Source organism: Stigmatopora argus, chromosome 3 (genome assembly GCF_051989625.1).
Source record: "Stigmatopora argus isolate UIUO_Sarg chromosome 3, RoL_Sarg_1.0, whole genome shotgun sequence".
NCBI classification, from domain to species: Eukaryota; Metazoa; Chordata; class Actinopteri; order Syngnathiformes; family Syngnathidae; genus Stigmatopora; species Stigmatopora argus.
Window position 1 is genome coordinate 15,711,322 of NC_135389.1, and position 25,249 is coordinate 15,736,570.

A 25,249-nucleotide genomic window follows, 5' to 3' on the forward strand; every position below is an offset into this window, starting at 1 on the left:
GTGCCTTTTCCACCTCCTACCATGCCCCCACTGGTCCATATAATTAAGCTTCTGTTTGTCACTTCCACATTTTAAGGAGATATGGAGAAAATGTAGAGAATAGAGAAACAGGGCAAAAAATATACTGATCGGTATAACATACATGTTTGAAAATATAAGTACTCAGGGGGCCATACTTTTCCCAGGCTTGAGTACCACACTACATGACCAAATCTCACGAATACCTTTTGAAACCTACTGACACAGTTGACTTCATGTTATTCACTGTCACCCTAATAGCTCGCAAACATATGGGAGATGTCTCCAGTTACAACATGTCACTTGACAAGCTTTTTATTTCTTCCTAATAAATGTGATGCTCCCAGCTACTGGCTGCACAAGGCAGTGTCTAGTTGCAAAGTGAACATGTGTTTATTTGTCACTTCCATGTAGTCAATCTACACTGCACTATATATATATGCTTTGTCTCTATGGATAGACAGGCATTGATTTTTAATTGCCATATGGCGCTAGCTCATACAAGCCAATTTGAATCTTTTACACTGTATCTGCAAGTTATTTGTTTATGTTTTAAAACTATACTTGAAACTTGAAGGTCTCAAGCATAAAAAAGATTGTCCCGCATTGTACAGACAGGGTCATTCTTAAATCAACAATATAATTATATACACATGTGGACAAAGTTTCCGGTGCCCTTCTGAAAGAAAAAACAATAATGTCCATTGAAATGACATAAAACTTAATAAAGTAAAAAATAATCAAAATTGAAGCATGCCAAGAAAAGAGACAAGCATTGTTGTGCAACAAAATTAATTTATGTATACCAATATTTTCATCCCTGCCTTTTTAAATTTTTAACAATTGTGTTGAACAAAAAGTTTAACTTAATGGTATTTTTTTTAAGTTTGATGTTTTTTGTTTACTCTTAAAGTTTCTTTTTTTCCCCTTGTTTAACTTTTGTTTCCAGATATTTCATCCTAACTTTTTCATCAATATTATTTTTTTGCTAATTGGCTGGAACTATTTTAGTCACATGCTTCCTTGCACATCTTAATAGTATTCATGAATAAGAATAGCAATGAAATCATCATTTTCATAGAGCTTCTATTTTATTGTTGAATGCTGCACCATGTGGAAGGCAAGATCGTGTCAACAGAGTCTATCTGGTGGCCACTTGACCTGTTCACACCATGCTTCTTAAGTCTTCTTCTTACAAGTGAAAGTGATACTTGCTGACCTTTCAGTTTGTCATGAGCTGTTGTCCTATGACTGTGTCCTATGGCTCAGAATCTGCCCGAACCCTTCCCTGTGCAATTTCCTTTCCAGTCTCTGGAGAAAAATGTCCTTGTTGACAACTCCCTTTGCAGTTTCCACAAACTGCCAGCTTTTTTTCTCAATATGAGCGTAACGTTGCAAAAATTTGCATGTATTTCAGAGGTCTTCACAGCTGTACAAAAGTACTTTCCAAAACATGTCAAAACAAAAGTAATCATCACTAACCAAGAGAATTCTTCATTATTTTACGTCACTTTTTTAGGTGAAGCACTTTTTGATGAAAGGGGATCAAAAATATCAATTAATGTTGATAGGCCAAACTATTTTGTTGGCTGATATATATACATTTTTTGTTAACTAAATTCAGAGTACTTCATGTGACCACCACAAACTGATGATTTGTTTGATTTAAGATTGAGGACTGAGTAACATTTTAAAGAGGACTCTCTGCAAATACCCAAATGCCACATATGTATCTTGAATGGTGAACCATGTGTTATTCTAGAACTGAAAAGTACTTTGGACATTAGTAATCACATCTTCCATGTGGGCAAGTAGTCACAACTTTGATAGGCGACATACTTACCATAGCAAAACAAGCTACAAACTCATTATCTGCCTGCAGCTCTTTTTCCCTTACGCAGAAAAAAAACTCTTAATACTTTGCATCACAAACCATACGAGTGCTGTCATCTCTATCACAGCACAATGTGTGGCCGCCCTCGCTTTTCATGCTTTGGCCTGAGGGCACATATTCCGCTGCCTGCTGCTGCTGTTGTTGTTGTGAACATTACACCCGTTTATAATACCATCATCCAGTCAGCCGCTCGCCTTTCTGCGCCACTCCTCTACTGCTACTGTTTACTGCTTTTCTTCTTCACCTGCTCATTCATCTGGACAATATGGTACTTTTTGTTGGAGTATCATCTTTTTGTAGGCCTTACTTATAATTGCTGTTTTTTGTTAGTTTGACTATTTCAAAATGCCTGAACACACTCCAGTTTTTACAAGCTGGTGGAAATATCTGGATCAATGTAAGAGACTACATACGGTAATGACAATCACATAGGTTTTATACGTTACATTTTATGTTTCAATATTGTACAGTTGTTTTTTGTACATAGGATTTTAAAAGGTTTTGGGGAAAGACTGCTCACAGATGGTTCAGAACAGAATTGGATATACTTATTTTTAAAATAATGATGATTAGTATTTAGAAATGTAGCCAAACCTAAAGATTTAGGGAGAAAAACTTAGCCCGCTTACCAGTATCAGACAGTCCGGGGGATATAATCAGGACAACAATACTCCTAACACTTGTCATAATACCAGTACATCATCAGATGTTGAGCAGTAATAAGATCCAACATTTGAATCCACATAATGTTAATTTCATTGTATGATCAATGGTGGTTTAATTTCATGACATCCTCCAGGGGGTCTTCTTGCCCTTATGTTGTTGTTTCTACATGGCCTCCTAGAAAGCCTTTTTGAGTGGGGGGGCATTCACACCAAGAAAATCTGTACTCTCCATCTGGTTACTTTTATTTCCAGGCACTCAGTGACACACACACAGAAGGAATGTATATCAGTTTTAAACCTAGAAAATTATAAAGACGTTAACTATGCATCATGGAGGACAGCTTGCACATTTTTCTCTTCCTAGTACACTCAAAAGCACTCAAATCTTGATACAGAAGCAGCATTTGCAGAAATGACAGTGTTTTTGTTTTAAATTATTTTTATTCCAAGATTCTAAAAATATCTATGTATATATTTTTCAAATACCCGTCGTAAAATAGCGTGATGATGACATGAGAATGACTTCACTACATATACATAACAAACTACATCGATGTCTAGGACAAAATGAAAGTCACAAGCAAGCACTGACGAAGTCAGACGAGGAACGAAGAACAAAAATAACGTGGATAAAGTCACAAATCTGAAGCGTGTACTGTAACCACTCTAGGTTTTGTAACAAGCATGAAACTCTCACACTGGAGATTAGTTTTGAACCCCAAACTGCCGAACTGTGGAGCAAATGTGAAAACCACTCGTTCCCATCCGCCTGTGAGGAAGTAAAAGGAAAACGCTGTCACAAAAATGAACGTTCATGTTAAGATATTGGAAAAGTGTTTGTACTTGATTACGTCTGACCACTGCTTACAGCATTCCTTTCTCCCCCCACTTGTCTTGCCTATGTGTATTCGGTGTGGATGCCGCTGATTCCACCAGGCAATTCTAAGAGCAGGCTGGCTGTTGGCCTAAACAGTGAACATTGAGACAAATTGATATCTATCTGTGCAAATTGCCACTGTCATCTGTCATTGGCAAATGTACCGGTGAGCTCTGTGGGCTCTTGAAGCGCACATGAATGCGCTCATGTGGTAGGGAACGCATCTTTATGAATTGTTCCAATACACGCACTCTCGCATGTGACATCATTTTGAGTCTGTATATGTTAAGACCAAACACACTAAAGTACACATCCTAACAACTAATTGAGATACAGCCGTATAAAATAAAAAAGTCAATTTTAATGGTAATTATCAATGTTGCTATATTCATATATGTGATAACAATATTATTATGACTATGGGCGTGCAATTTTGGGTGCTCAAATTAACTTAAAATACCAATAGTTCTGCCTTTATTCTTTATTCTTGCCTTGATGCCTTAATGCTTTATTCACAAAACGTATGATTGCGGTGTGTGTTTGTATTACTTAATATTTATTTTACCTCATAAAGAATCTCAAAACTAAGCAATAGATATGCATCATATTAAATGCTCATTTTGGTATCACTTCCGTAAAAAAAACAATGCAATATATTACAACATAATGGAATTTTGTGTTCCTTTGCAGGGGCATTCAATGTACAATTTCCAGAATTTTATTATTTGCAGTAAAAACATAACATTATGCATTTTGTTGTATTTTAACATACTTTAACAATTCAAAACAAAAAAATCAAATATACTTGTGATTTAAAATCTGATTTGAATTTGAAAAGTAAGAGCATTATATTACATTATATTATATCTCTTTACCTGTGGAGTTGTGTAAATGTGTGTGTGTCGTGTACGCGTGTTCGTTGATGATGTCACTCAGTCCCACTCTTGAAGTTGATTAGGCTGGTTAACCTTTGCTCCCGTGCAGTTCTGCTGAGGTTAATCAGGCCTGGAACTTTGTAGACCCCCGGGGTGAGTGGTCCACTATCTGTGCAGAGATAACATTAAAGTCCCCGCCAAAATTCCCCCCTTGACAAACCCTCTATTATTATTTTTTCTTACATAATTTATTGCTTAGTAACAATTCTCACAATGTTAAAAGCTGAGGGTTTTTTTTTTTACGAACCATCAAGATCGACATCAATATATTTTTTATATAAAATGACGTCAAGTGTATATACATATTTTAATAATAAATGTAATTAAATTAACATTTAATTTGTTTTATATTTTTTATTATTAATTATATTTCTTCATTTAGGATTTTCAACTAAGTTATTCCAAATGAATCTTACAACATTGATTATATTCTATATATACATAATTTATGAATTAATCGATTGGCACTCCTGCCAATCAACTCGTCATCTCTTTCTCGTGTTTGTGCGCCCGCGTATGACTTTGTTCTACAAACAAATTAGGATAGGAAATCATTATATTGCGTGTGCATGTGCGCGTGCGTATGTTTGTATGTAATCAGTAAGTATGAAGTGCAAGGCAGTAAGTATGAAGTGCAAGGCGAAATCCTTGTGTCTGTCTGGTCTTAATCGATTGTTGTATGCACAGACTTGTAGTTGCAGCATGCGTGTGTGTGCGTGTGTGTACGTGCGTGTGCGTGTGCGTGCGTGTGTGTGTGTCTGTGCGTGTGTGCCCATCACGTTGCATCAAGGTAGAAAAACTGCTAATCACATACAATAAACTGTAACAACCTGCAAGGAAAATACAATAAATACAATTTAAAAAATTAACATACAATAAAAGAATGGGACAATGGCTGTAGTTATTCATAATAATTAAATCAAATTTACGTTAACGATCCAATTGATTGGAATGTCAGATTAGATATGTTTTAGTTTTGTAGCAAACACGACATTATAATAACGCTTTGATTCTGTTTTTCATATTTATGATGCATGATTGGTGCTTTCATTGCCCCCAACTTATACTTGGCTGTTTATTCTATTATACTATATTATATTACAGTAAGTCAATTAAACGTGCTTGTTTGTGTTAATCGTGCGTATCTGTGCATGCTTAAGTGAGCCATAAGTGTTGAAATTATGTATGTCGTAATGCATGCTGTCCATACATACAGACTGTACACAGACAGGTGCCCCCCTTCCTCCCCCTCTCCCACCAGCACCCCCTCCCTCTCTGCTCGTTACAGCCCACACAAAGCAGGTTTTTGCAGCTTGCACGAAGGAGAGAAAAGGCGCTAGGGATGTATCTGTTCTTCTTCCACGTCATTCTGGACAATCCCTTGAAAAAGATTTGATGCAATTTCCAAATGACATTCTTCAGAGCTCCCTCCAAAGTTTTTGTACGATCAGAAATGACTGTTTTGCAATAAACGACGTGTTCTTGCTTATTTTTCTTTCTTTTTTTGCCCCCCAAAAATTAAGTCTCTCTCTTTTTTTTATCTGGGGGGGAAGAAGCCCGCCTGACAAGACAAAATTAAAGATTTGAAAGGGGAGAGAAGATGCACCCCGTCGCGGACGAGTCTGCAGCGTATGCATTTGGTAGGTGTGCTGCCGTAACAACACAATCACAATTAAAATGGATTTCGCATACACCAATGGGACCCTTCAATTTAAGATGAAGATGGAAATGCATGCACAAATAAGCAATTTATATTATTTCGAGCTAATACGAAATTTTCTCTCATCATTAACTTTTAAATTGATAAAGCACGGGTAGTTTCGGTGCCAATTTATTATAATAAAAGAAGTGTGACTCAAAAAGTGTACTTACCACGATAGGAGCCTACTACGTTCAAAATCGGCACTTATAGATGCTTTACTTCGACTCCCTTGATGCAGAATCTGGAAATAAAGCAAGAAAGTCACGCGTATCAGCAGAAAAATATTTTTGTAGAAGAATTTAAGAGCGCCGAAACGCCAATATTAAAAAAAATGAATGAAATGAGTAAATCCAGATTGGCCGGTTTGTTGTATCGACGCTGGGCTGAGTTGCTCCGACGCTGCAGCGAGCGAACGACTGAAAGCGGGGAGCGTGTGGACTCTCCAAGTTGCACCGAGCGCGCTCGCTCCATGCAATGAGGCGAGCTTGCATGCAATATTCTTTCAAACGCTGGGGGGCAGCCATACACTGTGCTTGGACGACAATGCAAGGCGCGCATTCACAGACACGGAGCGCTTTTAGTTCAAGTGTCACAGCCTGTGGTCATGAATGAGGTCATAGCCTGGCTTTTAATACTACAATTTGGAAAATATGGATTTTTTTCTTACTAAATCAGCACCTTTTTGCGTATTTCTTGACTAAATATCAGCTCATTATTCAATTGATCTGTCTTTGCTGGCTTTGTCTTTTATATATGTATAATATATACATATTTATATTTGTTATTTTTAGGGCCAATTTATTGGTAAACCTTTGACCTTAAAGACTCATATTTTGCCCTTTTAACATCATTAGCGGATGTAGTACAATTAATGTGTTTTTGTATTTTTAAATCCATATTGTAATATTTTGGTGTAACGAGTAGGGCGTATGTTATGATGAAGTGCGTGTAAAATATAAGATTACGATGACTCCACTTCACATTCCATATTTCTTTGCTTCCACCTTTTTTAAACCGCTGATCCTGTTGAGAGGAGCTAGTTGGGTTGAAAAACAGGATACACCCAGGATAGGTCACTCTCTGGTCGATGTCAAGCAGATATAAAGTCTGAAAATCCTTTTCTTTGAATGTTGTTTGATTTGTATTATTTTTCTAAACTAGTTTGATATTTTGACTTGTTTGCATTTGTTCCTCTAGCCCACTGTGTGAATGACAAATTAGAGAAGTAATTTTCTAGCATTGGGTGATTTTATTTTATTTAGTAATTTATTCACATATGTTTCTTATGTATAAAATGGTGTGGTCTGTGTGAATGACGTGTTATTTCATATTGTTTTTTTTTATGTATCGTTTTCCCCTATAGAGTAAGTGCAAAACATTGTCATGAGTGGAAAGAGATATTTGACTAAAACGTTTCCTCTATTTATTTTTGAATACATTTTAGTATTTAGTATTCAAAAATGTATTTTGTATTCCGAAATGAATCATTTTATTGACATTTTTTGTTTGCCTTATGCACACCATTGTCCAGTCTTCCCGCTTTATGCGCACAATTTGATTGCAAAGGGGTGGAATAAAGCTACGGGATGATAATTGCTTTCATTTTGATATACAAGACATTTTGAGCCCTATTTTTCATCTACGGAATAGCTGAGTAGAAAGTGCTCCCCTCCCTTCGTCGCCCCCTTCTTCCAGGAAAACGTCTCCTTTTAGGACCCGGCGGCCCTTGGCTCGACCTCGGCCGCGTCTTGGCTCGCCACCAAGTAGCACAGCCGCGACTCGGCAGCCAATGGGAAGCGAGGAGGGCGGTCCTACGCACACTCCGCCTGCCTTATATGGCAGCTCGTCGCCATGGCAACGTGTTCTAAGTTGCAGCAGTCGTGTCAAAGTTCACTATATAGAGAAGCTCAGCGAGCTGATCAGAGAGAAAGCATTCTGCCAGCCGTGCTCCTCTTAAGCCCAAAGCCTCCCGACTGCCTTTTTAACATATCTCCACACTTTGATTCGTCTTTCTTGAACCGCGCTCGAATCCCTTTTTTCATCGAACGGGAGAAAAAAAGGCAGACAACCGCAAGAAGGATTCTAGGAGAATCATTACATTTGCTGGCTCGAGAGGCGGATTTTTTCAAATTATTTTTGGTCCCTTCTGGGTGGAGAGAATTCTTGCAGACTCGCACCCGGAGCTTGTGGGTCCACGTTACAGCGCCGGTGTTCTCCATCCTCGCCCCCCCTTTCCTACCCTCCTTCCTCCTCCTCCTCCTCCTCCTCTCCCCCTCTTCCACCTCTTCCTCCTCCTCCTCCTCCCTCCAAAAAGCCAAGCCGGTCCATGCTGCTTGCTCGCTCTCGTCCCGGCACTCGGTCCACCTTCCCCGCCGACGGGGGTGCTGGATGGCCGGCAGTAGGAGCCCCCTTGACTCGGCCTCGCTGGTGAGAAGCAGCCTCCCCCTCGCCGTCTTCTTCCTCCGCCTCCTCGTCGTCATCGAGTCGACTCATTCCCGGAGCGGAGCGTCGAGCTCGGCGCCTCGGCTGTGGTGACATTTTTCCCCCCGTCGGCGTGTGGAACGACATCCCCACCCTTAGCCCACCACCCCCTCCTCCAAAAGGTCAACAAAGAGACAAAACGGCCAAGCAAAAAGTTTCCCCCCCGTTGACTGAGAGGCAGATATGGCAATGGTAGTGTGGAGAGGCTCCCAGGACGACGTGGCGGACACTCAGGGCGCCCTCTCCTCGCAGACCCAAGGCGGGCTGGCGCTGGGCAACGCGCAGCCGGGCCAGCTGGGTCTGACGGCCGCGCAGGTCGCGCCGCCGGCCCCCCAGACCCCGGCACAAGGCGGCCCCAACAACGGTCAGTCGGCGCCCGGCGGCGGAGGTGGCCAGGGCGCGCAGCAGCAGCCGGACAAGCAACCGCAGCATATCGAGTGCGTGGTGTGCGGGGACAAGTCGAGCGGAAAGCACTACGGCCAGTTCACCTGCGAGGGTTGCAAGAGCTTCTTCAAGCGCAGCGTGCGGCGGAACCTGACCTACACATGCCGGGCCAACCGGAACTGTCCCATCGACCAGCACCACCGCAACCAGTGCCAGTACTGCCGCCTTAAAAAATGCCTAAAGGTCGGCATGAGACGGGAAGGTATTGGGACTTTTTGTTTACCTCAATTTTATTTATTTTTGCCGTGTACGATGCAGCGGGTGCTCCCTCGCGAGGTGGCCGGCAGCAGCGTGCCTCGGTGCCGCCTTGTGCCGGCGCTCGAGTCGAGGGTGGGGGGTGATCTCCGCTGGATCTTTTGTGTTTATTTTATTTTTTTAAAGCAATATTTCTAAACAAAACAGACAAATGTGAATATCTAATACGCGTGAAAGTAAAATACAAGGCTTCGATCGTGGCACGTCTACCACACTCGAGTTCTTTTGTTTACCGAGCGTGCTTGGAGTATTATTGCCAAATATTACCATCGCGTGGTTTAAGGGTTTTGTGCTGCCTTCTCCGTTTGTGTCATTGTGTGCGAATCTGTGTGTGTGTGTGTGTGTTATTGCTGCCATTTGTTGTGGTTGTTGTTGTTGTTGTTGTTGCAAGCCGCTAAAGTGGCCGGTGCTTGACGTGCAGAATTCAGGCTTCAATATCTGTAGTCTCTCTTTTTACTGCAGCCGTGCAAAGGGGACGGGTGCCGCCCACGCAGCCGCACCACGGCCAGTTCGCGCTGACCAACGGGGATCCGCTGCACTGCCACTCGTACCTCTCGGGATATATCTCGCTGCTGCTGCGCGCGGAGCCCTACCCGACGTCCCGCTACGGCAGCCAGTGCATGCAACCCAACAACATCATGGGCATCGAGAACATTTGCGAACTGGCGGCGCGCATGCTCTTCAGTGCCGTGGAGTGGGCCCGGAATATCCCCTTCTTCCCGGACCTGCAGATCACCGACCAGGTGGCCCTGCTGCGGCTGACGTGGAGCGAGCTGTTCGTGCTCAACGCGGCGCAGTGCTCCATGCCGCTGCACGTCGCGCCGCTGCTGGCTGCAGCCGGCCTGCACGCCTCGCCCATGTCGGCGGACCGCGTGGTGGCCTTCATGGACCACATTCGGATCTTCCAGGAGCAGGTGGAGAAGCTCAAGGCGCTGCACGTCGACTCGGCCGAGTACAGCTGCCTCAAGGCCATCGTGCTCTTCACTACAGGTGAGAAAGAACGACGCGACGACGCGTCGCCGTGTTGCCTTCACGGTCGCCCGGCGCGATCATAGCGCCTTTCTTGCTTTTCCTACACCGCCATTTGTCACCCGGCGTCTTGTTTGGAAACGGTGACAGATATAAATGATGTGTGTGGGGGGCTGGGGGCCTCAGGACCCACTGGGGGGAAGGGGGTACCAAAATAATAGAGACGAGCCTATATTGCACATATAATGTGTGGGGGGTTGGAAGTCAAGTTGGAATGCTAATGTCTTTTCATTTGAGCATATGACCTACCTAAACTGTAGAAATACTGTTTACAAATATAGGAGGGGCTCTCGTTCACCTTTCTCAGAAAATTGTACACTACTTCCAATTGAAAACACGCACGTCATCAAAATTAGCTTATTTGCTCATTCAATAATTAATCATGCATGTTGCAGTTTTAAAAAAAATGTTTAGTTATGAAAATATACCGTGTATACAATATAAATGACGATATTGTAATATGTAATGTACGCTAATGCCGTTTAAAAATTAAATTAAATGTGTACCCTATAGGTAATTATTTATTTTTGGGACATTAGAATCACCATTATTATGGCACAAATATATAGCAATATTCTTGTTGCGCTCAAAACAACAAAAGCTACTAATTTTTACTACCCCGGGAAATATGTAAATTAACTCGGTAATGGACAGTCACTGTAAAATGATTTTAATATGTGACATTTATACAGCAATATGTGTTGAGCACACACAGTAGGAATTTTATTGCAAAAAATTAAAGTAACTAGTGAATCTATTAAAGACAATTAAAACTTACAATATTATGACAATGTATTGGATGTGAATTTTAACATACACTTTCACTCGTAATTAGTTCAGACAGGAATAACAGTTGATAATGATGCCTTGGTTGCCCAAATCAAAAATGTATATTTATCTACTTTCTACACTTCTTATCCTCACTAGGATCGGTGGTGATATAGATACATATCTTACCAGTAACTGTTATTTTAAAAAATGAATGAATAAATTTAATTAAAAAAAAAAAACAGGTAAAGCATTTTGTGGACATAGATTATTTTCAAAGCTCCCAAACATTATAAGAGCTTTAAGCAATGGCTGAATGGAGATTTCAATCTTGACTACTTTATTTCCTTAAAAAACGGTATGTACAATGGCAGATTGCTTGCTGTAAATCCACTACAATAAAAACACTGTTAGTTTAAGGGATAAACTCATGATACAGTTAGACAGTGATGATGGACTCCCTGTGAAGTTAAGGGGGTGGGTGCTTTCCTAAAGGTCAGACCATCATAACATCCCCACAGACCCCCTCTTTTTGCACCTTGCATGAATGCTCTTCTCCTTGGCTACGCCAACACACCATCTTCCTTCTTATTCATGGCATTGGAAATTGAGGTGTGTTTTTTGTCTCTTTCTTGCCCTCTCCCCACCACAGACGCGTGCGGCCTCTCGGATGTGGCCCACGTGGAGAGCCTGCAGGAAAAGTCCCAGTGCGCCCTGGAGGAGTACGTTCGCAGCCAGTACCCCAACCAGCCCACCCGCTTCGGCAAGCTGCTGCTGCGCCTGCCCTCGCTGCGCACCGTCTCCTCGTCAGTCATTGAACAGTTGTTTTTCGTCCGCCTGGTAGGTAAGACCCCCATTGAAACGCTCATCAGGGACATGTTGCTGTCGGGGAGCAGCTTTAACTGGCCTTACATGTCCATTCAGTAAAGAAGACACAAGAAGGGGAGAGGGTAGTGGCAGTGGTGGTGATCATGATGATGATGGTAGTGATGGCGCTATGTGTGTGTTGTGAGGGAGGGGCCGTTGGCTGGAGATGACTATTCAATGATTTTAGCTGCTTCTTTTTGCTCTGAAGGAATATTGGAAGGACAAAAACTGTGATTATTGCTTCCTCCTTCCACTCCCCCAGAAAGGACATGAATTCACTGACTGACTGAACTGTAAAGTGTTTTTTAATGAAAGCAACAACAAGAACAAAAAAAGAGGAAAGTGGGATTTCATTGAGGAAATTTTAAGTATTAAGTGCATTTTTTTGTTTAAAAAAGGAAGGGAATTTTGTTTGTATTCACTAGTGTCCTGTGTCCAAATGTATAGTTGTGCGTGCGTGCGTGTGTGTATGTGTCTGCGCGCGCTTGTGTTACTTTCTCGTTTTTTTCCCTCTGGTTCCAAACCGGCTTAATATGTGTCTGTGTAGTACACAGGTGGTTGTGTTATTTTTCATTCATTTGGAGAATAATGTGTATACAAACAAAAGAAACAAAAAGTGAGGAATTAAAACCACAGCAATAGGAGTTGTTCTAGACTTAAAAGCTTCATGCTTGCAAGCGCACTTATGTTCCCAACTAGTGAGGCTCATGAGCCACAAAGAATGATATTGTGTTATTTGTTGAACAATTGGCAGCCTTAAACTCTTTTAGTTTAGAATATTAGATCTATGAATTATGATTCCTGGGGGAGGTCATCCAAGTTTTAAAGCCAAGCCGATGTGGTGTTTAATAGCAGTATTAAATGACTAAACAATAAAACAACCCCCCCTTTCTCAGAATTAAGTGCCTGACAAGCATGACGTGATTTCTCGACAGTGTAACGTGGTGGTGGAGGGGAACGGTCAGTTTCCCCCCTGATGTGCACCCTTAAGATGAGTGAATCGGCCGTGCAAGCATGCCGATGTGAGGCAGTATTGTTGTAAATATAGGTCAACTTGTTTCTTTTCTACCAGCTCTATGTGGCCGAGAGCAAATCTGTGGTTGCCATCTTTTTCGCTCGTCTTTTCAACCGAGTGTCGGACTCAGTAGCACTGACGAGTTCTGTACATACATATTATTATTGTTATTATTATTAATTATTATTATTATTATTACTACAACCACATTTTCTTTGGTTTTTGTTTCGTTTTTCTGTTGTTTTTGTTTGTTTGTTTGTTTCATGTATATTTAGACTGTGAATGCATGGCCACAGGTCGCTAACCTATTTTACCCTATTTGCTATATAAATGTAAATGTTCTTTCTTTTTATTGAAGGGTGGGATGAATTAAGGGAGGGAGGGGGGTTTGTATAGGTATAATCTGTGCGTTCACTACACACGATCCCTTGTATTTAAAGACACACATACACGCACGCACACTAAATAAAAGACATACGTGAAAGTTCATCATCATATGAGGACAGAAAACAGGGTGAGCAGGATTTTAGGGGTGCTTTGACGTGAGAGTGTGTGCGGGTGTGTGTGCCTGTGTGTGTACATTTTTTAATTGTTTGGTGGCAACAATTACTTACACGTTAAAAAAAAGATTCATTTGGAAAAAAAACGGGATCACACACACTCTCTCTCACACACACGTGGACCAGAGAATGATACATGATTGTAATTATGAACCCACCTTTTTTATATAAATATATAAAAAATATATGACTGCAGGGTATTGATAACATATAGATCCTTTTTTTTTTATGATCATGATAATGGTTTCATTGCAAGTGATACCTGTGAGTATGTGAGTGTGTGTAGATGTGTGTGAGGGCGTGTGTGTGGGTGTGAAAGTTTCTAATAGTTGAACACAATTCTTGTTCGTTCGTTTGTTTGTTTTGTGTTAGCTTATTGTACAACGAGCATTCTGCTGTAAATTTGTTCTTGGTATTAAATTATAATTTATGAATTTGATATCTTTTCATGGCTTTTATTTCATCACTCCCTCATAATGGATGAGTGGGGGTTCCCCTTGTCATTTTAATTGGGATGAATGCACTGCTAGCTACATATTCTTTGATATTTGGATTTTCCTATCAAACTGTGTGTATTTAAAACACTCCCATCGAAACACAGTAATTCTCTAATTTCCAAGATACATAGCTACAATCATACTTTTTTATTCATTCATTTTAAAAAAATACAAATCAGTACCTGAGATAATTTTTGTTACTATTTCTACAGAACCACTTGGATGTTACTCTCACGCCACTTTTTGTCACGCCAATATTGCATGGGTGACTTTGGGACACGACAACGCTATTTATTTTAAATAAGTACGAAATATGCTCATAAAATACTTTTATTCATATATTAGAATTTACATTTATTATTATAAAAATATGACCCCGCACACACGCTCACAAATCCACTAACTATTACACGAAATCCACCTGTTATCATGCTAAAATTCCATTTTATAGTTATCATGGTTAAAACACTTATGGTTATTAATTTGTTAACAAAAGAAAACCCATACAAGTACTTTTAATATTATATTGGGGTTAAATGTTTGTCAGGTTTTACTTAATCCTATCGATGATTCATTTACACACAGGCACACATCCTCTGTCAATGTAGGCTATAAATGTAAGAAAACATTGCCATCTAGCCGCAATGGTCGAAACTGCAGCCACCTCGCTTCGCTTGGGAGCAAGAGTTCATGACACGCACACATGCAACCAAGGTCAATCACCCCCAACTCACCACACCACGGTGTGTTTGTGCTCGTCAAGATGCAAACTTCACCAAAGTTTATTGAATAGCCCTACACTAAATAACAGCCAATACAATACACTCGTCGATGTCAATAATATAGTGAGTGCAGTTTGCATTATTATTATTATTTTTATCAAGAGACACAGGACTAAAATATTAAGAGCAGTTTCCAGTTGTGCCCGATTTACTCAGTAAAAAGATAACCTAAACGAAGTTTGTTATGGGAGGCAAAATACTGTACTTAATGTAGGTAGCAAATAGTAGCAGGTATACCTTTAATAATTTGGAAAGTTGTTTTTTCATGTATTTCACAAATTCACTTGATCCAAAATTTTGACTATTTTTTTTAAATTATTTCTCATAAAAAAATCAAGCTCTCTCTCACACATTACAGAGAGAACAGCTTAATTTGTCAAAAGGAAGAAATCAATTTAAACACAATGTTGTGTACGTACGCGTTGAATTTTATATATTGGTTGAAATGAATTACTTTAAATCCTTAAAATAATCTCGACGTGTTATCTATGTTAGTGTATGCATGATGAGGCACCACATGAAATAATAAAGTCATATTTGAATTGAAAAGCAATGAAATTTAGCTCGAATACCGTAAGGCTCCAAGCAGCTCTTCTATTGAGATTGCACAAACCACCATTGCCACCACTTAAATTTACAATTACAGAAAAAAAGAAAACCTTGATTTTCACGTTGCAAATTCACAATAGGTAGATGGAATTTAATATTATGGACCAAACACGATACTAATGCACCGTGCCAGTCACTGAAACACGTGCATGGATTGCTTTTATTCCAATGAGAAAATATTATAACCTTGATTTGTATTTTGTCATTGTATAATAAGTGAATGAAAAATACTGTGGGAGGAAACCCAATTGAAATACTATTGAACACACACAATAAACACACGCATACACATGGGACATTTTATTATTTATAAAGACCTTCATAAACGGGTGCATATTGTGGTCAGAAATACCATTAAAAACCTTTTAATGCCGTCAATATATAATTTTCTATTATAGATCTTATATTTTTAGGGCAGTTATTTAGGGATGCTCTATTTAAAAGTTGGACCGTTTTCTGGGTCTCCCAGGAAAAAAAGTTTGGAGACAAAAAAGGGTTGATATTTACTGAAACCATGCAACCAATTGTTTTGCATACGCTTATTGAAAATAAATAATATGAAATACTTGATTAATTCCTTCTTCTTTTTTAAGTTCTTCTTTGTACCGTAATTAATTTCAGAGGAAACACACCACTACCAGTTGAAATGATACAACAAGATTTGATTGACTGAATCATACACATCCGTAAAAATAGTTTTGTTGCCTCAAAATAGATTTATTGACAATGAATTATGCATATATTTGACACTTTTAGACGTTTGGGACATTTCTAATTTTGTGCACCGGACACTACTTTCTAAAATATAGATACAATCTTTACTGAATCAATTATTCGTTTATTCGTGAGTTATTGAAACATTTGGAAAATTAAAAAGCAATGATAGAAGTCATTTTATTGATGGTTATTTGGAGACATTATAAATTTGATGGTTTCCTTTGTATGCATGCATATCAATTTTGTGAGGAGACACCACGCCAGAAACCGTGTTTTTTCGCCTGGCAAACCAATTGTTGGTTTGATTTGGTTATTTTTTGTTATTATTATCATCCCGTAAAGTCTTTCTCCTCGTCGTTGTCGTCATTACTACCATTACTATTTTAACCTGTGACAGCCCACACCTTAACAACCGCATGCAGCCGAAAAAGCCCAACAGTATTCTTTTAATACAACTATGTTAAAAATGTTAAGATCTGTCGTTTTTTACAAACCTCTTTTAAAAAAAATGTTTCTTTAGATACTCAATTTTTTTTAACCCTAAATCATTTCATTGAAAGCTAAAAATATTTACTTGTGCTTTATGACCATAAATAAAACGACTTCGTTGTAGCAGTACCGTCACACTGTATAATCTCATTTATGTAGCCAATTTCTCAATTATCTGAACAAAGTGAGAACGAGTAGAAAACCACACCAGTGAAAAAGATGATATATTTTTTGATAGAATGTCACAATTTTATTTGAAACACATTTCTATATATTCCTCTTTCTATTTCATTTTAAAAAAAATCTTAGTATTTGCTCAACACATACTACCTCAAAGGAAATTAAAAAAAATACACTTTATATTAAAAAAATAAAATAAAAACGAGGGCCATCTATAGTGGGAAGTTTGCGAATGATGCCGAGATCCCTCCAACCCACTACATCCTCCCCTCCTCCTGCCGGTGAGTGACCCCCACAGGACCCGTTGAGTGGCGCCGGGTCCCGTTGCACTAATGACCGGCGACCGGGAAGACGAGCGAGTAGCGGCGGCGTGTGGAGTCGCATTGCCCGGCCCGCCGGCCCGCAGACGGCCGGCTTTGTCTGTTGGCCGCTCGCAAAGGGTTCTCGCGGTGGTGCTGTGGAGCTTCTGGGCTGCAGAGGGCGCTCTTCAGCACCTTTCACCTCAGGCGTGCTCTTTCACCTTTTATTCGCATTTCATTCTGCGAATTACTACAAACAGATGATTTTTCTGAGAGTGTTCTTCCACTTTAACGAAAAAATATGTAGCAACGAAACGAAAACCTGGATTAAAAACAACACATTTGTACTTTGTTGTTATTATATTCATGAAATGTAGCCAATCCGATAAAATAAACACAGTCACTGACTTAATTGTATTTTCCTTTTTTATGTATTGATATGACAATTAAATAGATAATGTTATTGACTGATAATATGCTGAAAAGAGGAATTTACCCAGTCTTTGGCAATAAATTGTATTGTTTTACCTTAAAATACTACAAATTGCTTGCTAGTAATATTTGATTATAACTCACAGCTAACGAAACCAATTAAATAATATGAACAATAATTTTGAAAATGATTTTAATATTGAAATGAGGAAGTAGCCTTATGAAATTATTTGACTAAAGCAAAATAACTTGTCAATACCAATTTAATTTCCTGAGATACAAATTGGAGATGACGACAAGTTAACGATTCTAATGAAAGAAACAAACGTTGTTTCGACGGGTTTGGCTGATTTCATTATTATTATTTTTGAAGTAATCATAGGCAAGAAAAAAAAAACGTTTTCACATGCACAATGAGTTTATACTCCACAGTTGTGACAATACAAGAACCACATTGATGTTCAAACTTGACCTAAAAACAACAAATTATTTAAAATAAATTACGAATTATTTAATTGAAAAAAATCCAAAATATCATTTTAAGATAAGTTTAGTATTTTCAGATCAGCCCATTTGAAACGAAATGACTCTAAGTGAAATGTTTGCCATATTTCATGACACAATATTTCACCTGCAAATTTCAGCATTCAGGAGACGTTCCTGATCAAATAAATTAAAAATAAAGTATGAGAAATCATTCAAAAACCAAACTGAAGCCAGAATTTCATTAGACAAAAGATCAAATTTGCGTCTCCTAAAGGTCAGGATGCAATATTGTCTATCTAATCATGTAGTAAATGGTGCACAGAGAGTTTTCATTAGACACAATACATTTGGTCGATGAAAAATACTCTGCAACAAATGAACTTCAATCAGAATAATTTTGTCTGTAAATGTCAGCACCATGACATACTATTGAATTCAACATTTCATTAAAAAAGACCCTTCAGTCTTACAGTAGGCGAGTACTTTCAATAATGCATCCATCTGGAAATGTCAATTTTAGGCAAGTCCAACATTTTTGCTAAAATGATAAACAATTAGAAAAAGGGGCAATTTGAAGTGCAGTCTTGGTGAAATAATTTCAAATCACCAATCCCCACCTTTTAATTCAACATTTTACTTCATGTACTAATTTACATTTTTTACACAACAATAAGAATAGATACATAAAATATAAGGATCATTTTAGGTGTACTATAAAGTATGCAGTTTCTACTCCAATAATTCACAAGTGAAAAGGTGAAATGAAACTGACTCAATCTTTAGGTTTTCAGTTTTAGTTTCTTTTTCTGAACTTCCAAAGTGTACAAAGTCAAAGGGATTTGCTCCTGTTTTACTTTGGTGGATTGAAAACTGAACGCGAACAAGTTGCGATGCTTTAGTTCCCTTAGTTGTCTGTTTTTGCTGGCTGTTGATGAGGGTGTGTGTGGACTGTGTGGCGGCGGTGGACAATAACGTGCCAATTGTGCATGTTATGTGACCCAGCAAATGTGAGGGTGGCTCTCGTGGCTTTGCGATGTAATTATGCAAAACACTTTGCATAAAGACTTTGCCATCCGATCTAATGATAGGAGCCTTCTGCCTGCATGAGTGGAGCCAACCAACCAACCAACTAACCAACCAACCAACCAACCAACCAGTCATGGGACAGCTACTAATGCTGCACAATGCTTGGCCAGCAGGTATAGCACTAGTGCATTCACATACACATGCAACAAAAGATACCTACCCCCCCCCCCCCCCAATAAATAAATAAAATCAAAATCAAAACACCAATGTATACCACATGAACATTAAAATATTTGAAATGGTTTCATAAAAAAAAACAGGTCGAAATGAGAATGTGTCCTGGTTGAAATGTGTTTTTTGTGTAGTTTTTTTTATTACAGTCATATTTGCAATTGAATTGGTTCTGCAAATTGTAGTTTTTAAAATATTTCACAGTGTAATGTCACATTGCACCTTATCATGGGATAATATCAGGAGTTCTGAGCACTGAGAAAACTTGTCTGGAGGTTGGCTACTTCTAAACCAGGCTACATTAAGCATACTGTATTTGAGTAACGCAGTATTTAAATCTATAAAGTACAAGTACATTTGGTCATTCATTTCTAACACTTACAGATCAAGTTAACTCATTGCCTGCCATTTATAATGATAGGCGTACGATTCACATGGACTGGGATGGCTGACAGTGATTATCTACTGTCAACCCCCCATCAGTTCCAATGGATTAGATACACATTGCTGTCAATGGTAGCCAGTGAGTTAATGATGGAATTGTTTTAAAATTATATATCATGGTCGCCATTTGAATAGTTGCGTGGACTTAACATCACGTTTACATGTAATCATTTTTTCTTGAATGCATCAAAACAACTGTGGAAGCAGCATACTGAATACATGTGACATCCTTGCATGGTTTTCCTCCCCACGCCCTCTCCAAGGCTTTGAGGTGTACTCTTCCATACGCATGTCCGTGTGTGCACTTAATAAACACTTGCAGAGGTGTGAATCTGGGAGCTTTTGCAGTAAATGAAGTGCCAGAGGAGCCGGGAAAAAAAAGAGATGTGCAGCTGTCAGGGGTCAGAAGCAGGCAGAGATTGCTTCGAGAGGAAATAGAAAGAAGAAAACACCACACACGTCACACGTAGACTTGCTGCATTTCAAGCTGAGGTCAGTGAGCGAAGGATGGAAGATGAGAAGGAATCTGAGAATTGGATATTTGTGATGTGGCCTTCAAATATGGGAACGCATGAGGAATCAAACTTCAATTCAATTCAACTGAAACATCCTCAATTGGGATGAAAGCTAGGCCAAGTGTTTCACGTCGCAAGCACAAAGACAGAGATTTTATTTTTTCAGACCTTCATAGCGACATGAAGGATTTGGAAAAATTAGGAAAAATTATAATTCTCCTTGTTTCTCTTCTGTGCATGGTTGTCTGTCTCCTTGTACACTGCGATTGGCTGGCCACCGATTCAGGGTGTCCCCTGCCTCTGGCCCGGAGACAGCTGGGATAGGCTCCAGCACCCCCGTGACCCTAATGAGTATAAAGCAGTTCAGAAAATGATATACATATATGTATATATGTATGTATATATACGTGTATATATATATATATATATATATATATATATATATATGTATATGTATATATATATATGTATATGTATATATATGTATATGTATATGTATATATATGTATATGTATATATGTATATGTATACATATGTATATATATATATACACATATGTATATATATATACATATATATATATATATATATATATATATATATATATATATATATATATACACATATACATATACATACATATATATATATATATATATATATATATATATACATACATATATATATATATACATATATATATATATATATATATATATATATATACATACATATATATATATATATATATATATATACATACATATATATATATATATATATATATATATATATATATATATATATATATATATATATATATATAAATTATGAATTTAGATTTAGGGGTCTGGATTTTCATCCCAACTTTTTCATACTCAGTTAAGAACTGTTCGATTGAGATTAGGAGATCACAGCTTGATGAAGCCAAAAAGAACACAACATCAGCAAAAATATGAGACCATGGTCTTCAGCAGGAAAAGGGTTGAATGCCTTCTCCATGTCATGGATAAGGTCCTGCTCCAAGTGGGTGAGTTAAGGTATCTTGGGGTCTCGTTCACAAGTGAGAAAAGACCAAAGCAGAAGTTGGACAGGAGGATCAAATGTGTGCGTGTCCAGTTCTAAAAACCACATTTTTTATGTCTGTCAGTGCTGTGCTTCCCATTGACCTCACTCAAATTCATGTGCAAATCCCCTCACGTTTGTTACAGCAGTGGCCTCTTTTCAGCTCTCTGCTGCGCTTCATTATTACACTGGAGGGTTCTCAGCGGGACACAAAATGGATGCCAAGTTCTTTCTCCATCTGATAGAAAATCTGAAGATGATCCTCGTCATTTCTCAAGATGTTCTTCTCAAAAGCAGATTTAAGTAAGACCTACCTACCTCTAAAATTAACACATTTTTTGTCATGCAAAAAGTCACAAAAGGACCACACGTTCAAATATTCAAATACAAATAAGCACATTTTTGCCTAATGCTATTAGGGGTAAACAGAGGGTTTGGAATGGTTGGGTTGTCGATGTAACCATGAGATAAAATCAGCATGTCGATAACACAAGTTGACTCAATTCTCATTGATGTTGAGCAAATGCTCAAGTTTTCCATCTTCCACATTCATAGGACTGATTCCCAGTTCACGTTTACACGATAACAGTATGAAGCAAAACGCACGTGGCCTTTTTTTGTTCTTGTATTCATGGACGTTATACAAAAGTGGATGAATTTAGTATTACGCATGTGAAGAGTATCCAGCAGAAGTTTCAGGTGAGGTGATCACCTTTTGTACCGAGCCAAGCTTTGAGGCAAAACTTCAGCATTCCAAAGTCCTTCTTGGTATTAAAGAGTCCTGATCTGAGCCTTGACAGCTTTCGGTCCAATCAGGCAGTTGAACAAGCTGCGCCCACTGTCACTTTCAATTTTGGCACAACCTTGCCAAGCTGAGATGGGGGACAGGCGACACAAGGCCCCACTCAAAGCTCATATTATCCATCTGACAGCTTCACTCAACTGGACTTAATATCATTTTAAAAAAGGATCTTGACAACAGGTTGGTAAAAAATCTGTGAATTGCTCATTTCTGACAGAGTAAAACCAGGGATGCCCTATACATCGATCGAGATCGACCAGTAGAGAGAGTAAGGATGCCAATCAACATGATGACGTTATGGCACCCGTGCCTCAAGCCACCATTTTGTCCCCATGTTTGTCTGTGTTTGAGAAGCCCCAATGAAGATTATCCACCTTCCAAATTGTCCATGTTATAGTAAGTTTTTTTTGTGTTAAAAAAAGACCACATTAAGTAAAGCTATTTTTCATTTATAAAATATTGAAAAAAGGAAAACCATTTATAGCAATGGTGACAACCAGTCACAGTCAGAATTGTATCGCCACTGAGAAGGAATCCCTCCCACACACTTGAACACCAAAGTTAGATGAATGAATCATTACACCATCAAGTCTAAGGTGTTTCTCCTTTAAAAAAAGATTTTTTTCTTGCAAAAAAGAGGACCATAGGCTTTATTTCTCATAAAAAAGAAGACCGTCTATAGTAAGGCTTTATTTCTCATAAAAAAGAAGACTATGTGTATGTAGTAAGGCCTTATTTTTCTTTAAAAGAGAAGACCATGTATAGTAATTCTATTTTTTTTAAAGTCCATGTATAGTAAGGCAATTTTTTGTATAATACATTTTTTTCTTAAAAAAATGAATTCTTAAAAAAAGTATGTTGGATACCTATATATTTCTCCTCACTGCTTTGCTAATCCTTCCTGGCAGAATGTGTTGATGACATCATGTGGTCTGCGTTTCCCTTAGTTTTTAGCTGTGTGTGCGTGTGTCATTAAGTAAGCACTAATGAATGGTGACTGGGAGACTGGCTGGCTCCTGCCGATGACCTCAGCTATTATTAGTGTGACCTTCCCTTGGCTTGACAAACAAAAAAACATTTTTTGATATGATTGCTGGGCGTACACTAGGATTGATAACGTGACGCCACGACTGCTGTTGCATTTGCAACATTGCTCCATTATTTCTTGTGAGGGTATTGAGCAAAGCAATCCTCCGTTTGAAGCATTTAAAAAAATGATAATAAATAATAATAATAATAAAATTACGTTAGCACAGTTCAAGCTTTGTCATTCTGGAATGTTGCTTCAGTGCAGCCTGAATTGGTGGCCAGCCAATCGCAGGGCACAACATATGTAGGATTTTGCACCCCAAAATTATATTTTTGTATGAAAATATATTTGAACTGTATAGGCACTCACAATCACAATGATTCTGATTCATTAGTTTTTTGGTACATAACCAAGTACATTTTTGTCACGGATATAGTATATAAAAAATAATTTGCATGGTTAACGTCCACATTTTATAGCAGAAATTTACCTGTACTCTTAAAATTGGTCGTTTAGTCTTCTATTTTCATTACTCATTTAAAAACGAATAAAAACTCACAGGTGATTAATATTTAATTTCGTGAAACATTTTAAATTCATATAAATGTGCGTATCAGATTATTTGACAACCTTCGCTATCATCATAAATTCATAATTATACTACATAACAATATTATCTGAAGGGCCGAGCGCACCACACAGAGGATGCGGGGGTCACGTGACGACAGCAACGTCATACACTCCCACTTGACTGGCCAGTCGTGTGCGCTGCTGACCCCGCCCCCTCCCGTTCAATAACGTTCACCAAAAAGTCCGTTCTGACCCACACTTTCGCGTGGGTGAACTTCCGTGAACGCAAAGAATGCACACGAAGGGGCGGATCGGGGCACAATTAAAAAGCCAATCATTAGACCTGGATGACATTTTAATCACTAACCTTTGGTGGGTGGGGATGGCTCCAGAAGACAAAGATCTCTTCCCTCCACAGCGGGACGCTGCCCAGGTTGACTTGAAACATTCTAAACAATATAAATAAATTAATATATTTTAGACTTAAATTTCTGACTTTTATTTTATATTCTTGTTTCGGTAATAAAATACAAACTCTCCATTTAACAAAGATAGAGACGACCAAAAATATTTAAAATGTTGAGTTTTAATCCAGAGGCTCTTTAACGATTAGCGTATTATTATACAGGTGGATCTCTAAAAGATAAGTTGTTGTTTTAATGAAAGAATAAACACATTTAATGAAGGAAACATACAATTAAACATCTATGTTGAAATTAATAATCGGGTAGTGGTTTCATTATTAAATAACAAAACACGGAAATGTTTTAAAAATGCAGTTGTACAAAAACGATAAAACATGCTCAGGTAACATGAATAAAAATATCAAATTAATTTCAGACGACAAACAAATCAAAATGTCTGTGTTCACGAAGAAGCTGCCATAATAGCAAAGCATGAAGCGAGAAAAGTTGCTGATGTGGAGACAATGAGCCAAACTTTCACCTTTGACACACTTTAAGAGCAAAATGCTGGAAGTCATCATCCTCATCAGGTGGGTAATTATAGAATCGATGATTACCTAGCTACTGCTGCCAAAAAACAACACTTGGAGCTCATCTCGTCTTCTTGACAGCCACTTTTGTCCTAAATTTGACCTTCCAATCTCATTTCCCAACACAGCAAATCATCTCCCCCCGTTTAAATGGCTCCACAATTTCCCAACGTTTAGGCCAACCTTGCAGGCCTCGTTCCTTTATCGCGGGCCTCACTTGCACCTTTATATCCCCACTCCCCCCCTTTGTTATGCAGGTGTATCCAATTAGCTGTTGATTTGGCTCTCATTTGGAAGCACCGCTTGCCCAACACAACATGTGAGGCGACTGGTGTTGAAGACGAGAGGAAGCGATAAGTGCTTAAAGGAGCGGTGGAAATCCGCAGCGTTGCTAAGAGACGGTGGCAAACTTTCATCAGGCGCTTTGACTTTGACCTTATGCAAATGATCAAAACAAAACTAACAACAATAAGCCCAAAATTATGTATAAAACACTTTTTTTAAAGTTGGATTGATGTATTAATGAATTAAAATTTCTCCACATTAATTCATGTCTGTGACTTCTGCCCTG

General features: G+C 38.6%; 1 protein-coding gene and 2 long non-coding RNA genes across 5 annotated transcripts; 1 reads left to right on the forward strand and 2 right to left on the reverse strand.

Moving 5' to 3' along the window:
• Positions 1-2,802: 2,802 nt before the first annotated feature.
• LOC144071139 (uncharacterized) lies at positions 2,803-6,571 on the reverse strand. The gene is made up of 3 exons (XR_013299561.1): positions 6,262-6,571; positions 4,330-4,498; positions 2,803-3,542 (listed from the first exon to the last, which is right to left on the reverse strand). It is a non-coding gene; the product is annotated as an uncharacterized LOC144071139 (long non-coding RNA).
• Positions 5,706-13,949, forward strand: nr2f2 (nuclear receptor subfamily 2, group F, member 2). 3 transcript variants are annotated; one of them, XM_077595993.1, is made up of 3 exons: positions 5,706-6,029; positions 9,734-10,261; positions 11,721-13,949. In XM_077595993.1, the coding sequence occupies exons 1-3, from the start codon at positions 5,990-5,992 to the stop codon at positions 11,993-11,995; spliced, it is 843 nt and encodes a 280-aa protein (XP_077452119.1). In that variant the 5' UTR covers positions 5,706-5,989; the 3' UTR covers positions 11,996-13,949. The 3 variants fall into 3 exon arrangements, with proteins under 3 accessions (XP_077452119.1, XP_077452117.1, XP_077452118.1); XM_077595991.1 differs by lacking the exon at positions 5,706-6,029 and adding an exon at positions 7,944-9,218 and having other exon boundaries at positions 9,716-10,261; XM_077595992.1 differs by lacking the exon at positions 5,706-6,029 and adding an exon at positions 7,946-9,218.
• Positions 13,950-16,831: 2,882 nt separating this feature from the next.
• LOC144071579 (uncharacterized) lies at positions 16,832-24,892 on the reverse strand. The gene is made up of 3 exons (XR_013299673.1): positions 24,630-24,892; positions 24,052-24,133; positions 16,832-17,333 (listed from the first exon to the last, which is right to left on the reverse strand). It is a non-coding gene; the product is annotated as an uncharacterized LOC144071579 (long non-coding RNA).
• Positions 24,893-25,249: the final 357 nt, after the last annotated feature.

Coding starts and splice junctions, on each gene's coding strand:
- nr2f2 (XM_077595991.1), top strand. CDS start 8,756: ATGGCAATGGTAGTGTGGAGAGGCTCCCAGGACGACGTGGCGGACACT. Junction 9,219..9,715: donor GGTCGGCATGAGACGGGAAG/GTATTGGGACTT, acceptor CAATATCTGTAG/TCTCTCTTTTTACTGCAGCC. Junction 10,262..11,720: donor CATCGTGCTCTTCACTACAG/GTGAGAAAGAAC, acceptor TCCCCACCACAG/ACGCGTGCGGCCTCTCGGAT.